The following is a 17581-nucleotide window of genomic DNA, read 5'->3' on the forward strand; positions in this document are numbered from 1 at the left end:
TTAATCCTGACCATATTAAGGTCAGTTTATTCAGTCCTAACATTCTAAATAATAACCTGCTTGATCTCAAGGCTCTCTTGCATCTTTACCACTTCCATTTTATTTTATTTTATTTTATTTATTATTCTTCTTTTGTTTACTGGGTTTGCCCAACTAGGTTTAGTAAAAAAACCTTTCAGAAGACACACAATCAGAGAAGGACAAAAGCTGCAACATATTACAAGTGTTTTAAAACAGACATTCTATAATTTACACGAACAAATATTACATCATATAAATTAGCAAATACATATTCATTTGCTAATTAGATTATATTCATATGAAATAAAGGCGACTATTGCAGTATAAAAGATACTTACACATGAGCAGATGTTGAACACTGAGCATCTGAACAGGTGAATTAGTGTGTTTGTCTGATAAAAAATAGACCAAGTCATTAGTGCTTAGAAATGGTTGGGGAAAGAGCTAGGTAGGGCACAAAGGATGACAATGTAGTGAAGAGGTGGTGTATAAAGCAGGTTCACAGACAATTATTCATATGGCTATCACAAGGTTTATATTAGAAGAATAGAGCTGAAGGGTGAGCAGTGTCACAAACTATGTATATGGCTGGGAGATGCTAGTGATGAAGATAGGATGTGGGGAACAGGATTCAGAATAATTCCATGTTTGTAGAGAGTCAGAAATGTGTTTTCAGTAGAAAGATAGCACCCCCTCCATACCAGGGCTCAGCACACCTATCACACCTGCAGTACAGGGGAAGTGATAAGATGCTCCACAAAACAAGAGGAAGTACCCAATGCCAGCACACCTGCAGCAAAGGGGAAGTGAGGAGATACTCCAAATCCCAATGGAGACCATGGGTCAAGTAGCTTGCTTCAGGCTTCCTTACCATGCTGCAGGCAATGGGTCTGTGGGATTTTGCACCTGAATAAAAATCCAGTATTGTGTGCACTGCACATAGCAAACTAGCCTTACAGTGAAACATGATGAGAGTCAGGTACATACCCAGCAAAATCAACATCACCCCTGGCACCCGCTTCTCTCCTCTCACCATCTATGAACATGTTAAAAGTAGTTAATTATTTTATTTATTGACATTTGTTTACCAAATGGAGCCTGACTGGCTTCTCAGTACCCATTTTCAGCACAGACCTAGGGAGAAATGCTCCCTGTAAAAGAACAAAATATGAATGAATAAATATAATGTTACAATAAGCAAGTAAATGAGTCATACATTACAAATCAAACAATAACGGACAACTCAAAGAGAAACTTCTTGGTGATAACACAAGATAAATAACAACAATTACTGATAACATACATAAACAGATGATATACTGTAAGAAGGAGTTGAGAGAATATACAATAGGAAGTTTACTCATGCAACATAGACATTTTGTGACTAGAAATCCTACGAGATTCTGAACGTTTAGCACAGAATTGTAGCTGGAGGGGGAAGAGAGATATGAGTGTGGATATGAATATTGTTAGCTGTAGTAAAGTGGGAGGTGGGAGTTCATACAGGAAATAGTGAAGTTATTATAGTGGGAAATTGTTGATGAATCTAATCCTCCTTGAAATTAGAAGATGCTTCCATGTCAGTGCTGTGTTGGCCGGAGATGCAGGATAAGTGGGGCAGGGAGTGCCAGCAGGGGGCCTAAATGATGGAGTCAAAACAATATATTATGAAATAATGACTGACAATAAGGAATAGTGTGGACACAATCATATTTCTCAATGGCCTGTAATTATGCCAAGGGGAGAGTAGCACAGAAACAGATCCAAGAAATCCACTTCATTTAGATATTTCCTTCTTTTATTTCTACAAAATCTGTCTTCTGAGGAATGCAACAATAAACTTACAGCATTTTCACAGTGTGTTTGTAAAATGAAATAAAACATATTTCTGTATGAATCTCATTTCTAAGCAAAATGTTAATAAGGCACATTTTTTGAAAAGCTTATTCAATCCAGTAATTACATATAGCATGTGTTTACTAGAATATATGGTATAATATATTTTGGGAACTATCTGTCTTTCTGTAGTTATTTGAAGGTTCATGATGTGATCCTTATGATCAGGTTGAACGCAGAGCTGGGAGGCAGTCATTTTTCTTCAGAACTCTGGAGGCTTCAGTGTGAAAGTTGAAATGTTAGTTCACTGTAAGTAAAATATAAACAAATAATAATAAATGAATGAATTTAAACTGGAAGTAGCAGTCATGCATCTAACTGATAAGAGAATCAAACCTAATAACTATTCACCTGACCCAGTCAGCTCCAGAGCAGATGAAATCCTGGAGACAATTCAAAGTACTAATGGATGAGAACAATGTGTATCATGAAGCCAGCTAGACACTTTTGTGATGCTAGTCGGACAATTCCATCATGGACAGGTAAACGACAATCCCAAAAATGATTGAATTACAGGTTGTACATCAATAAAACTATGTATCACAACCTCTGTCTGTCTCTAACACACACTTAACCAAACTTTATCTAGCATGGTTTTATTGCTTAACTATATTCAGTATAACTCTTTTCTTACAATACTTAGACATCATGTCTGTATTCAGTAGTATATCTGAACCTAAACACCCTATAACAATCTTAAACTCTCATGTCAACAACTTACTTCATTCTATCACACCTACCATGTTGCATCTCAGTTATGTAAATATTTCACTCTATGTACTCAGTTTGTCTGTACTTTTGTAAATATTTGACTTTATGTATTAATGTTTCAAATGTAGTTTTTCAATGCAAAATGTGATCTATACCTGCAGATTTTCTCCCCAGGCCTCTGCTGAAAATGTGTATATAACCTGACAGATTATAAAGGTAAACAAATGTCAAATAAATAAATTAATTAATTAAATAAAAAAATAAATTAATCTACTGAAGTCAGTGATCAGGACAGTGATGTTTCCCTGATGTACAGTGACCTCAGAGTTGGTTATAATAAGTTTAGATGTTCAGAGGATTAAATCAGCTACATGCTGAGTGTGTGCGTGTGTGCGTGTGTGTGTGTGTGGGGGGGGGGGGGTCTTGTATCTCAAATTAGTTTTATTTTCTTAAGTTTCATTGAAAACTTTGCTTCCCTTCAACATTGCTTTTCACAACTGTGTATTTCATTACTTTTACAATTGTACTTTATAAATTGCTTAGTGCACATTGAATTTAGCCCAGGACACCAGTGACATATAAGTTTTCATTGAAGTGGCATGCTGTGATATGAAAAGGCATTCAGTTCTTTAACTCACAAATTGCCAGTGAAGAAAGAAGAGCAAATGGTATACAGGTCATTTAGTAAAATGGTTAAGAATCAGGACAGGTAAAGGAAGCCTGCGTTAAACATAATGAAAACGTGTCATCCATGGAGGAAAGAACTGATGAGGTATTACAGCTTGCCTCTCCTGTGAGGGTGCCTCTGACTGCAGGGAATTCATCTAGTCAAAGAATCAGTGAAGTAAATAGCATGTTGCGCCCACTGTACGCGCGACCTTTAGATACATAATGGGGTATGTGCAAGGGGAACTGGCTGTGGTTTAAGAGGAAGCGTACTTGGTGATATCAGTGTGTAACATTTTTGATTTTACTCTGCACCGTAATGTGATCAGAGCTAACACAAGCAGGATGTTCCACCTACAACCACATAGCCTTATACGGTACCCAAGTGAGACCACATCTGGAGTACTTGGGTACCCAGGTTTTAAAATGGCAGTAAATCATTACAGACTATCCAAATCCAAATTTAATCTATGAAAATACGTATCAAAAATCCACACAGAAGAACGTTGCTGTATAGTAACAAACCAAGTAAATAACAACAAAATCCACCTCCAGCAGCTCACAGCAGAGTCTCCAAATGTTCAAAACCCACAGTCTTTCTTAAAAGTGTTTATTAGGTAAGCACTTTCACAAACAGTAAGATCTGAGGAAGCAAACTTACTGTTTGTGAAAGCGCTTACCTAATAAACATTTTTAAGAAAGACTGTGGGTTTTGAACATTTGGAGACTCTGCTGTGAGTTGCTGGAAATGGATTTTGCTATTATGAAAATATGTAATGAGTTAAGGCATTTAGCACATATCAAAAAGCCGGTCTGCTTTTATATTCTTTGGGTTATAGGATGGAGGAAGAGAACTGATTAGTGTTGGGATAGATAATAGTCCACATAAACCAAGCACTCCATACTTTTGTGAGACAAGGAGAATTTAAGCACTCTACTTCAAATCCCAGGCATCTGCAAAGCAACGAACCAGCAGAATGTATTGTCCAGATGGTAAAGAGAACATGCGAAAGCTGTGAAAACTCAGACTGTTCTCTTTCAAGCACTGAATGTAGAAATACATCTTTGAAATCTGTATGAATTTCAGCATCATATCAGTAAATGGATAGTTTTAGTAAAGGTAAGGTATCGACCTCATGTGCTTTATTGGTCTCTGAAAATCAAAGAAATGTTAATGAATTACTGAAAGAAAGGCAGCATAAACAAAAATGTTATGATAATACATGGTTGTGGTCTTAAGTAGCCAAAAAGTACACTTAGTACCACAGTGATTTCCCAGGCTGAACACTGAGACTGTATTAGCTGCAAGGTCCATATGTTTAGAAATAAAAAGCATTTAATTAAATAACATCTTCTAGAAGACTTTCTTGATTTTATTTTGTGTTTTTATGCCCCCTGTACCTACCAGGCATCAAGCCTTCCCAATTCGAATCAAGGTGAGGTGAGACACATCCACAAGAGCCATCATCCAGGCTGCCACGAGGGTGGTTGGTGCCCTCCCTCCTCCCTGCCTACAGACTTTGTGCTACTTTGAAGGGGCATCCTCAAACACCAAAGTTGGTCTGGGTTGTCAATCAAACCAGGACCCTGTGGAAACTTTACTAAGTTCCTCCTTAAGTACAGAACTACAGAGGTTTTCACCTCCCAGCATCCTGCATCATGCTGGGTACTACTCATCACTCTGAGTACTACCCATCATGTTAGGTACTACTCCTCAGGCTGGTACTATTCATCATGTTGGTATTACTCATCACATTGGTACTACTTACCACACTTGGTACTACTCATCACACTGGGTACTACGCCTCATGCTGGTACTACTCATCATACTGGTACTACTCATGTGGTTGTTACTGCTCATCCTGGTGGGTACTACTCCTCAGGCTGGTACTACTAGTCACGCTGGGTGCTACTCATCACATTGGTACTACTCCTCATGCTGGTACTACTCATCATGTGGGTACTACTCATCATGCAGGGTACTACTACTCATGCTGGTACTACTCATCACGCTGGGTACTACTCCTTATGCTGGTACTACTCATCACACTGAGTACTACTCACCAGACTGGTACCACTCATCATGCTGGGTACTACTCATCCTGTGGGTACTACTCATTATACTGGTACTACTTACCACACTTGGTACTAGTCATCATGCTGGTACTAGTCATCATGCTGGTACTACTCATCATGTGGGTACTACTCATCATACTGGTACTACTCATGTGGTTGTTACTACTCATCACTCTGGGTACTATTCATCACACTACTCAACACACTGGGTACTACTTCTCATGCTGGTACTAGTCATCATGCTGGTACTACTCATCATGCTGGTACTGATCATGTGGGTACTACTCATCACGCTGGTACTACTCATCATGCTGGTACTGATCATGTGGGTACTACTCATCATGCTGGTACTACTCATCATGCTAGTACTGATCATGTTGGTATTACTCATCAGGCTGGGTGCTACTCATCAGGCTGGGTGCTACTCATCAGGCTGGGTGCTACTCATCATGCTGCCCCAAATGTTACTTCCTTGGCAACTGACCTGCAGAGCTACAGCACTACTTGCGCCTCCTATGTCATGCTATCTGTGTATGCACGCTCCCATACAAAAAAGACAAGGGTTACTGCAATGCTTGGAAGTACCACGCCAACAACCCTTGGTCTAGGGCTAAAATTTCTGTGCAAGATCCCGCTTGGATGAGGGCAATCTGGAAATCACCCTGGCACCCAGGATTTGTAAGCCAGTAGCAGTCACTCACTCCCATCATGACCTCTCTCTTCTACCACCCAAGTCAGGTCATCTGGGTTACACTGACAAACTAAGGAAACAACAAATAACTAAATAAATAAAACCACTGGTGAAGGAACCGAGAACTCCATGTAATAAAATAAAAACAACTTTAATGAAACTAGTAACATGAAGCGCTTTTCATCCAGTCCTGTGACTGAACTTCTTCAGATAATTAACAAATGGTTAGCAGCATTTAAGTATCTTAGACACTCCCCCATGGGACCATACTCCGATACAATGTAACAAATGGTTAGCAGTATTTAAATATCTTAGACACTCTCCATGTGACCATACTCCGATACAATGTAACAAATGGTTAGCAGTATTTAAATATCTTAGACACACCCTGCCATGTGACCATACTCCAATACAATGTAACAAAACACTTTCAAAACATTCATATTTCAAACCTTGAAGTTGTAACTGTACAAATACACAATAATAAACGTTTTTAATTTTTTATATAAAGCTAAAATATGTTCTTAATGTCATATTGTCTCTAACTAACAAAATTATCAAGAACCATAAAGAATATAAAATATAGAATGTAAAATATGTTAAATGTATGTGAACTACTTAATATTGTTAACAATTGCATTACCAGTGTTATCTTAGAAGACTTTTCAACTTCAAAATGCATGTAATGGAGATTATCTCATTCAAACCTGTGTATCTGCAAGAATCTAACCGTAACTGCCATAATAGTTCTTGTTTCTCCAATAGTAATGAAAATGCCCCCCCCCCCCAAGGTGTCTGGTACTATTTGATTTAGAACTCTAGAATGGAATACGTGTTCGGTGACTTGCACAATGTTGTGCTAATGCATTCTCAGTTTTGCCCTTACTAATGCTAAGTGTGCTCATACACTCTTTCTCTCAGTTTCCTGTTGGTTTTACCAACATAGAAAGCTGTACATGACTGGCACTGGGCTAAGTAGATCACTGATTTTGAATTACAATTATATCTATACATGATTCGCACTTAAACATTCCTGGTGTCCTATTGGTTGTAAGTTTCTGTGTCGCAAGTAGAGCTTTCATATTCCTACCCCTTTTAAATATTATAATGGGGTGTTCACCTACTCTACTCTCTAACTCCCTATCAAAAAGTAGAAGTCCCAGTTCTTCATTAATATGCTCCTGATGCTATTTGCATCTAAGCTAAATGGTGTAATAAAACTACTAGTAAAACTTGTTCCCTGGACTTGCTCAACATGACTCGTATCTGTAACTGTAATAGTGTGCATTAATATAATTGCATTTTTATTTAATTTCTGAACTGTAAACTGCTTTTTCATACTGCGACTTGTATTTTCTCTTTGTGAGTGCTCTTTCTATGCATTTATCGTGAGGTTTTTGTGTTCTGCTCAGGTGGCATAATCTTGATAAAGGCCTGCTGTTGTCCAGGTCTGGTAGTTTTGTTTGTTGATTTTCTGGTGTTTCTGGCAGCCATTTTCTGCCGATAGCCTGCTGTCTTCATGATTATTGAGAGTAACAGGGTTTCCTGAGTGATTGGGTAATAGCAGGGGCTAGTAGGACTGAGTAGTAATTCGAGCTTATTGATTCTTTCATCCTGTCTGGTATATAAACCCTGCGTCTGTAAAAGGCTGTGCTTGTATTTACCAAGCTGTAGATTGTGATTCATTACTGAGACTAAGCAGAAATTCCTTAAGATTCCAAGAGCAGGATAAGTTCTTTCTTGCACTTATTTCATTGAATTGCACTTCTGTAACCCTTATAATTGTGCTGTACAGCGAATCTACATCATTTTGCACTTATAAAGCTTTTTTACTGTTTCACTGCCTTTATGTACACTGTTTTGGATTCACTTCAGAAGCTCGAAATACTGAAATCTCGAATTTCAGTATCTCGAGCCCAAGAAGCCGAATCCACATAATAGTAAAAGCTTAGAAGTGTGAAGTTCAAAACCTTGAATACTGGAGGTTTTGAATTTTGCGCTTTTAAAGTTCCACTATGGTCATGTATTCAGGTGAGTGTGTGTGTGTGTTAAGGGGTTTGGGTAGGGGCTGTGGTGTTTGTCAGTGTGTTTTGTTGCTGTGATGTGTGTGTGCGAAGAGAAAGTAGCTTGTGTGGTGGTGTTTTGTGTGTGTTTGTATGTAGTGCGACCTCGGAGTGAGAATATTTAAGTAGGGGGTGTGGGGGGCGCAGAGTAGAAGAGTGATTGTGTGTTTGTGTGGAGGATGGTGTGTGTGTGTGTGTGTGTGTGTGTGTGTGTGTGTGTGTGTGTGTGTGTGTGTGTGTGTGTGTGTGTGTGTGTGTAGTAAAACTGTGAAATTCAAAACCTCCGGTATTCGAGGTTTTGAATTTCGCGGTTTTCAGTTTTTGTTGTTTTGTGGATTCAACTTCTTGGGCTCGAGATACTGAAATTCGAGATTTCAGTATTTCGAGCTTCTGAAGTGAATCCACTGTTTTATACTGTTTTAACTGTATTTTTCATTGCTAGATACTGTTTCATTACTCTGATTGCATGTTTACTGAATAACTTAACTGTAAACTGCTTTTTCATACTAAGAGTTGTATTTTCTGTTTGTGAGTGCTCTATCTGTGCTTTTCTGTGCATTTTTGATTTTTTGAGGTTTCTGGGTTCTAGTCGGGTATTATATAACTGATTTGTTTGCAGTTAAAAGCATTCTCTATAATGTCCTTGCTCCTTTATCTGTTTAAAACTTTTTAGTGGCTACAGCTAGTAACTGTAATAGTTTCCCACCCCCTCTTCCTATTGTTGTCTTGTTCTTATACTTGGTGGCTTTGTAGTTGCCCGCCCATACTGTATATTTGATCTGGGACACTCCTCCCAGTCTAGCATCATTAGTTCATCTACCTAACAGAGAGAGAACATTTGTGAAGGCCAACCCACTTAGATTCTTAACCTTGAATTAACTTCTATTCCAGCTTTCTCCTTTTCCATTTTAATAAAAAAAAAAAAAAATTCCTGTAACGAGTCTAGTCCAGATACAGATTAGCTGTATCTGAGACTGTTTGTAAGCTCCTGAGCCCCTAAGCCTTTCTGTGTTGGAGGGAAGCCTTCTAGGTTATCAGTGGGAGTGGTAAGCACTAAGTAACCTATCTACCACATAAGGAGTGGTTTCTGGGCCCAAAAATTGTAGTTATTGGCCGTTTGGGTGTTTTTTTCCATCTCTCTCAACTTTCTGATTTAAAAGCCCGCATTTGCACTTGTATTCTCCCTTTCCCATAACTAGTCTAGTCCAAATACAGATATGCTGTATCAAGGACTGTTTGTAAGCTCCTAAGCCCCCCCCCCCAGCCTTTCTGTGTTGGAGGGAAGCCTTCTAGCTTATCAGTGGGAGTGGTAATCACTAGGTAGCATATCTACCACAAGAGGTGTGGTTTATTGCCCAGATTTGTGGTTTATTGGCCTTTTGGGCATTTTTTCCATCTCTTTCAACTTTCTGGCTTAAAAGTCTGCGTTTGCGCTTGTTTCCCCCCTTTCCTGTAACTAGTCTAGTCCAGATACAGACTTGCTGTATCCAGGACTGTTTGAAAGCTTCTGAGCAGTACCAGAGCCTGCTATTCAATTTTTCCCTTAGATCTACTAGTTCTCTCCTCTGCTGTACTTATACTAGCTTATTAGTCTAGCACTTTGCCAGACTTCTTGTACCAATTATTGTAGCACACAAGTGCTACCAGCACTAAACGTTCTACAAGGAAACAGATCTAGTACTTATTATCATTGCCCACCCCACCAGGCATGTCTAAAGGTCAGTTCCCTGTGCTTTTTCCCATTAACCTAGTGAACTTGGGCATCCTGAGGCAATGTAGCGACTGCCTCATGTACACCAACAACCCTCTCCTCTTACCTTCCAACATTCAGACTTGCGAGAGATGCACTTATATGTCCAAATTGAAAGCCACGCACTCTCCAGCCAAGACCGGAATAGCTGGTCAAGAGGAGAAGGTCAACACTTGCACCACACCACATGGAACACATAGCCCTCTGGAACACACACCAGCACTGCCTTCACATAAAAACACAAACACACACCCACCTTCATGAAGGCTCTCAATAAAAATCTACCCAAGCAGCAGAGCCCTCCAAGGCAGAAATGCACTCGACCACCACAACACAACACTAATCATGAGACACATAACTCTCCTAAACAGTGTGCCACTCAACTAAAACCCCTAAGGCAAAACAGCATGCCCAACACACTAGTCATAGGTGACTCGATAGTGAGGCACACTGATGTCTCACTCACTAGGTTGAATAAGGAGAAAGTAACAGTCAGCTGCCTGTCAGGTGCCAGGATCCACCACATAACACATGCACTCAGGTCCCTCGACAACAGGTACAAATATGACTCTGTCATTGTACATGTGGGTGTGAATGACCTGAGACGTACCTCCCTGGACTACATGAAAAGGGACATGGAGGAGCTCTTGGATTATGTAGCCCAGGTGGGTATGACCTTAGCCCTGAGCAGCATCCTACCATCACCCAGAATGATACCACAGTACAAGCAGAACATGATTGCTTTCAACAATTGGCTAAGTTTCTGGTGTCATTCTAAGGTGATCCAGTATCTGTCTGCCTGGGATGACATGATTGACAGACCTCAATGCTTTGCCAGAGATGGCCTGCATCTGTCACCCCTGGGCTTCTGGATACTGGCCAAGGCTCTTGCCACCCCTACAGTGCCTTTTTTAAGTGGTGTTCCAAAGATCAAATTACCACAGTAACAGCTACAAACAAATGCAATCTGAGGGTCATGTTGCTCAACACTAGAAGTCTAAATCTCAAAATGCGCTCGGTCAAGGCACTCCTTAAAATGGAGAACATCAACATTTGTGCTGTAACAGAGACCTGGTTCAAGGCTGCACTACCAGGCTATAACTCATTCCACACCTTTCAGCCCCAGAACTTAGACTGAAGCTCCAAAGGTGGTGGTGTCTCCATATTCATAAAGGATGCACACATCTCCAGACTGGTAGCCCAACATAATACATCAGAGATAATTAAGCTGCAGCTAACATTGTGTAAGACAGCGATTCAGGTTGTAGCCTGATATAGGTCCTCAACCATGTCCCAAGACTAGCACTCCATATTCCTAAGGACCCTGAAGAATATCCCTGGTTGTGTTCTACATGAACTACAGAGTGAACTGGCACCTCACCTGTGTGCCCTGTTCAATCACAGCCTCACCTCAGGCTTTGTCCCTGCCAAATGGCACACTGCTACAGTCATCCCTCTCCACAAAAAAGGAGTGACTACAGACCCTGGGAACTATCTCCCCATTAGCCTGATGAGTCTGATATGCAAAGCTATGGATCGCATCATCATGGACCTAATAAACAAGGATATAGGGAATCTCCAAACTCTGGATCCCATACAGTTTGGTTTTGTGAAGGGTTGATCATGCCTGCTCAACTTGGTCGACTTCTTTGAGTCAGTCACCAGCACTGTGGATGAAAGCAAGGTGGTTCATACAGCTTACCTTGATCTGGCCAAGGCTTTTGATGCCATTCCCCACTCAGGAATCACAGAAAAACTCAGTAAGCTTGGCATCAACCCCTATATCACTAGGTGGGTTGCAAACTGACTTGCAGATAGAACCCACAGTGTGAAAGTACCTGACTCAAAGTCAGACTGCCAATTAGTTATGAGTGGAGTCCCACAGGGTTCAGTCCTGGGTCCTCTCCTGTTTGGTATCTACTTCTATGAAGTCCAGGCCAACACGAAGGGACTCTGGCTGACAAAGTTTGCAGACGATTGCAAGTTGGGAGCTATTATTAACTCCCCAAGTGATATTGACATCCAACAGAATGGCCTCACTATGACCAACGACTGGTGTCAGAACCATGGCCTTAAGCTCAATGCAAAAAATGTGTTGTCATCCCCTTTGGGAAAAACCCGGTTCCCATGAATTACCACATTGATGGTGGTCCACTGAACACAGAAGACGTTATAAGAGATCTGGGAACACAGGTTGACAGCAACCTCTCTTTTGATCACCACATTACCACTGTGGTCAGAAAGTCCTTCTATGTGGCACATCTCATTACTAAGGGTTTTGCATCCAGGAAGAAAGAGGTCATTGTCTCCCTCTACTCTTCTCTCATTAGGCCAATCATTAAGTATAATGCCCCATTTGGCATGTACCTCACTAGACACCTGCAACAACTGGGGAGGCTGCAAAAGTACCTCATAAAGAGGAACCTAGACCTTAAACACTTGTGTTATATGGACAGATTAAAAAAACTCCAACTTTTCTCTGTCTCATATCGCCTACTTAGAGGCAATCTCTGCTTGACTTACAAAGCCATGTCTGACCCAGCTCTGTTAGAAATGCTACAGTTAAAGAAATCCCAATCCCTCCGCAGCACATGCTCCAGAAACCTTAACCTCATTACCACAATTAACAGAACGTGGTGGAGGGACAGGTTCATAACCCAGAGACTGCCCATGCTATGGAACAGACTTCTCATACATGTCAAGCAGAGCACCTCACTGGCCCTCTTCAAGAGAAATCTTGATGAATGGATGGGAAATAGAAAGTTCACTCCGGGGATCACTCCAGTGGCTCTACTCAACAGAGGCACTGGAAACTAAGGTTGGGTGGCACTATGCCATGGTAATCCTATGGCTAGGCTTGTAAAAGCCCCAGGGCCATTAGCCTAGTACACACCTATGAACCTATGAATGTAATTATCCCCATTATTCATGTTCAGTGGACTATTACTTCCAAATGTTCCCACTGTACGTAGAACGGGTCTATAAGTATCATTTTCCCTTTTGTATTGTACTTCAGTTATAAGTTGCATAATCAATGAATATGGATATGTGTATTTGTACAGTTAGAACTTCAAGGTTTGAAATATGAATGTTTTGAAAGTATTTTGTTACATTGTATCGGAGTATGGTCACATGGGGGAGTCTGTCTAAGATATTTAAATGCTGTTAACCATTTGTTACATTGCATCGGAGTATGGTCACATGGGGGAGTGTCTAAGATATTTAAATGCTGCTAACCATTTGTTACATTGTATTGGAGTATAGTCACATGGGGGAGTCTGTCTAAGATATTTAAATGTTGCTAACCATTTGTTACATTGCATCGGAGTATGGTCACATGGGGGAGTGTCTAAGATATTTAAATGCTGCTAACCATTTGTTACATTGCATCGGAGTATGGTCACATGGGAGGGAGAGTCTAAGATATTTAAATGCTGCTAACCATTTGTTAATTATCTGAAGAAGTTCAGTCACAGGACTGGATGAAAAGCACTTCATGTTACTAGTTTCATTAAAGTTGTTTTTATTTTATTAAGTGGAGTTCTCAGTTCCTTCACCTGTGGTTTTATTTATTTAGTTGTTTGTTGTTTCCTTAGTTTGTCAGTGTGTCATGATGACTTCTGAAGAAACGCTTAATACTTCCATGAACTTACTTTCTCAACCTTCTCAGACATCCCAAACCTTTTCCGAAGATGAGGGAAACTTACCGGTACTGATAGGAATTATGAACCAATGATTGGAGGATTTGGCAGCTCGTGTTGATGGTCTTACTCAACTAAACACTTCACCTTCTGTGAATCTATCGAATGGTTTAATACCACTAAATGGAATAAATCAAGGCAGTTCTACCATACTGAATACAAACAGTGCAAGGTTAATCGATTTATCTAATAACCGGGGTAGCTCTTTGGATTCCTGGGACCAACCAACCGGTGGTACAACAAATGCACAAACTTCCTCTCGGCTTACTGGACTCCCTGATATATCAAGTTGGTTAAGTGAACAACCAAGTTTACATAACACTACTGACCACTTGTTACAGGGACAGCTGGCTGGAGGAAGTGTTAACATTGCCTCTAAACTTAAAATTTTGGCCTATAAGCTTTGAAAATTAAGAAAGTACAGTTAGAGATTACTTCTCGGAGTGCAACAAGGAAGGCATAGTCCCAAAAGGATTCCGTTCTTGGCAGTATCCCACAGGACTTGAGGCTGGTACAGTTTTTCACTCAGAACTGATCCAATTGTTTAACAAACAAGGGCTTGAACTGATCAACTTGATGTCCAAACTTGATCAAATAACAATTAATAGTTTGGCAGGTGAAATTATGGACTTGGACAATGAAATAAAAATGGATTGTGACTTCATACATTACCAGTTTGATTATAACAGAATTTTTAATACCATTAATCAGCATGTTTCTGGATGTACAGACACTAAAATTAAAAAAAAAAAAACTAGCGACAGATCTTAATGACTATAAAAATGGAGTAGCGTATCTGAAACCACCCCCTTCGCAAAACAGGAATTTTATTGGTGGTTTACCTCCACCCCCACAAAATCAGAAAGTGAGTTTGGAAATGAATAATGATGATCTGATGTCACCAGGTCCAGGTTCGAGTACAGGCCCAGGTTCGAGTAACTGGTGCAGTGACGACCAACAAGAGCGGATCCATAACACACCACTTCATAAATCGAATAATAATTGGAGGGCTAATAAGGAAAATAATCAACAACAGCAACAGGACCATCGGAGTTTTTTCAACACCAGAGGCCAGAACCACCAATGAGTGTACAATATGACGGGAACCAACAAAAACAAAAAGAAAAGGTAAATAACTGTACTGTGGGAACGACATCTTTCATTAAAAATAAAAAAAAGAGTGTACGAATAGAGATGGAGACTTTAAAATTTATCAGTTTTCTACATATGAGGTGGACCCATTGTTAATTGAGTTGTTTTCTAAAGGTTTAACATTTGTACCTTCAAGATAGTTTGATTTAACTAGGACATTAGTAGACATGAAATTATATACTCAGAAGCTAAACTTGGCTGTGATGTTTGGCAACAACTCTACTGGAGATGATGGTTTGAGAGTTGCAAGTACCTATAATCCTCCCATTCACCCTTTATTAACACTTTCTGATCATATTTGTGAACTAGACTTTAGGTCTTTGTATAACTGTGTTAAAAACCAAGTGAATGACACACATTTTAATGTTTCAAAGGTGGAAATGGATGCATTGTGTGAACTTAAAATGCTACCAGTACGTATACTTAAACCAGATAAATCTGGTGGCCTAATATTAATGGACATACAGGATTATATAGAGAGGATGCAAATAGTAGTAGAAAGTGATACATGTTAAAGTAAGTTTAAACTAACTGAACATAGCATACAACTGCATTAAATCATTTATGAATGATTTATTTATTGATGAAATAGTTGATATGCACACCTTTAACTACTTGTCAACTCTTTCACCGAGGGTAACAGTGTTAGTCGCTATCCCTAAAATACATAAGAGCACTATTGATCCCCCAAAGAGGGCATTAGTTGATGCCAGACATTTTGAAAAAATATGTAGAAAGTGAGACACAGATTTGTAAGTATTCATGGGCATTTCTATCAGCCATTAATGCATTCGAGTATGGGGAGGAACTGAATTTCCTTACAATAGATGTCATAGACTTGTATTCTTCAATACCACAGGTGGTGGGCATAGAATGGGTCACTGATAGATTAAGATGGTATGGGGCACTGATTCTAAAATCAGATTAATCAAAGAGTTATTGGACATGATTCTATCAAATAACTATATGATGTTTAACAATGAAATTTACCTCCAAAAAATAGAGGTAGCAATGGGCTCACCATGCGGTGTGAGTATCGCTAACCTGGTGATGACCCACTGGAAACATCAATTTATGTTTAACCACATTCTAATTAAGGATTTAATTCATTTTTATACACTTTTCCTTGACAACATTTTTATTATTTTTAAAGGTAATGTGGAAGCTGCTGAACATATGATAAACTACTTGAATAGTACGACTAGTTTTTTAAAATTTACAAGTAATTTTCATAGTGAGAAGATTGAATATTTGGATATTGAACTTAGGAAAGACAAAAGTAAGGGGCAATATACTGCAAGAATTTACCGTAAAAAACATATTCAAATTCCGTTCTACATTATACCAGCTTGCACCCATTTCATCAACAAATATCAGTAACTAAAGGCCAGTTAGTGCGAGCGGCAACAATGGTTACAGAAGATGAGGCATTTTTTGAAGAATGCGAAAATCTAAGCCATATGTTTTCATGTAGGGGTTATCCATATTCATTGATTATGCAACTTATAACTAAGTACAATACAAAAGGGAAAATGGTAACTATAGACCTGTTCTATGTACAGTGGGAACATTTGGAACTAATAGTCCACTGAACATGAATAATGAGGATAATTACGTATCTACAGATACGAGTCATGTTGAGCAAGTCCAGGGAACAAGTTTTACTAGTAGTTTTATTACACCATTTAGCTTAGACGCAAATAGCATCAGGAGCATATTAATGAAGAACTGGGACTTCTACATTTTGATAGGGAGTTAGAGAGTAGAGTAGGTGAACACCCCATTATAATATTTAAAAGGGGTAGGAATATGAAAGATCTACTTGAGACACAGAAACTTACAACCAACAGGACACCAGGAATGTTTAAGTGCGAATCATGTATAGATATAATTGTAATTCAAAATCAGTGATCTACTTAGCCCAGTGCCAGTCATGTATAGCTTTCTATGTTGGTAAAACCAACAGGAAACTGAGAGAAAGAGTGTATGAGCACACTTAGCATTAGTAAGGGCAAAACTGAGAATGCATTAGCACAACATTGTGCAAGTCACCGAACACGTATTCCATTCTAGAGTTCTAAATCAAATAGTACCAGACACCTTGGGGGGGGCATTTTCGTTACTATTGGAGAAACAAGAACTATTATGGCACTTACGGTTAGATTCTTGCAGATACACAGGTTTGAATGAGATAATCTCTATTACATGCATTTTGAAGTTGAAAAGTCTTCTAAGATAACACTGGTAATGCAATTGTTAACAATGTTAAGTAGTTCACATACATTTAACATATTTTACATTCTATATTTTATATTCTTTATGGTTCTTGATAATTTTGTTAGTTAGAGACAATATGACGTTAAGAACATATTTTAGCTTTATATAAAAAATTAAAAATGCTTATTATATTATACTTATTGTGTATTTGTACAGTTACAACTTCAAGGTTTGAAATATAAATGTTTTTAACGTGTTTGTTACATTGTATCGGAGTATGGTCACATGGGAGGGTGTGTCTAAGATATTTAAATGCTGCTAACCATTTGTTACATTGTATCAGAGTATGGTCACATGGGAGGGTGTGTCTAAGATATTTAAATGCTGCTAACCATTTGTTATATTGTATCAGAGTATGGTCACATGGGAGGGTGTGTCTAAGATATTTAAATGCTGCTAACCATTTGTTACATTGCATCTGAGTATGGTCACATGGGGGGTGTTCATAGGTTCATACTTAGGTTCATAGGTTCATACTAGGCTATCTGCCCTGGGGCAATTATAAGCCTAGCCCGATTCTGTATGGCTTATGCCACCCCTTGATTTGAGTATACTGTGCCCTTTTTAAGGTTTAGTT

The 17581-nt window shown here is 39.2% G+C and overlaps 1 protein-coding gene across 1 annotated transcript in view; it reads right to left on the minus strand.

Moving 5' to 3' along the window:
* Positions 1-1797: 1797 nt before the first annotated feature.
* LOC122815930 (polyamine deacetylase HDAC10-like) overlaps positions 1798-17581 on the minus strand; it is a 752749-nt gene continuing 736965 nt past the window's right edge. The window contains exon 21 of the mRNA XM_044088797.1: positions 1798-2164. Within this exon, the coding sequence (XP_043944732.1) occupies positions 2157-2164 (8 nt within the window). The 3' untranslated portion in view covers positions 1798-2156. The remainder of the gene's footprint in view (positions 2165-17581) is intronic.

The sequence above is a fragment of the Protopterus annectens genome, chromosome 11.part0, assembly GCF_019279795.1.
Source record: "Protopterus annectens isolate FY-2018-M chromosome 11.part0, PAN1.0, whole genome shotgun sequence".
In the NCBI taxonomy this organism is placed as follows: Eukaryota; Metazoa; Chordata; order Ceratodontiformes; family Protopteridae; genus Protopterus; species Protopterus annectens.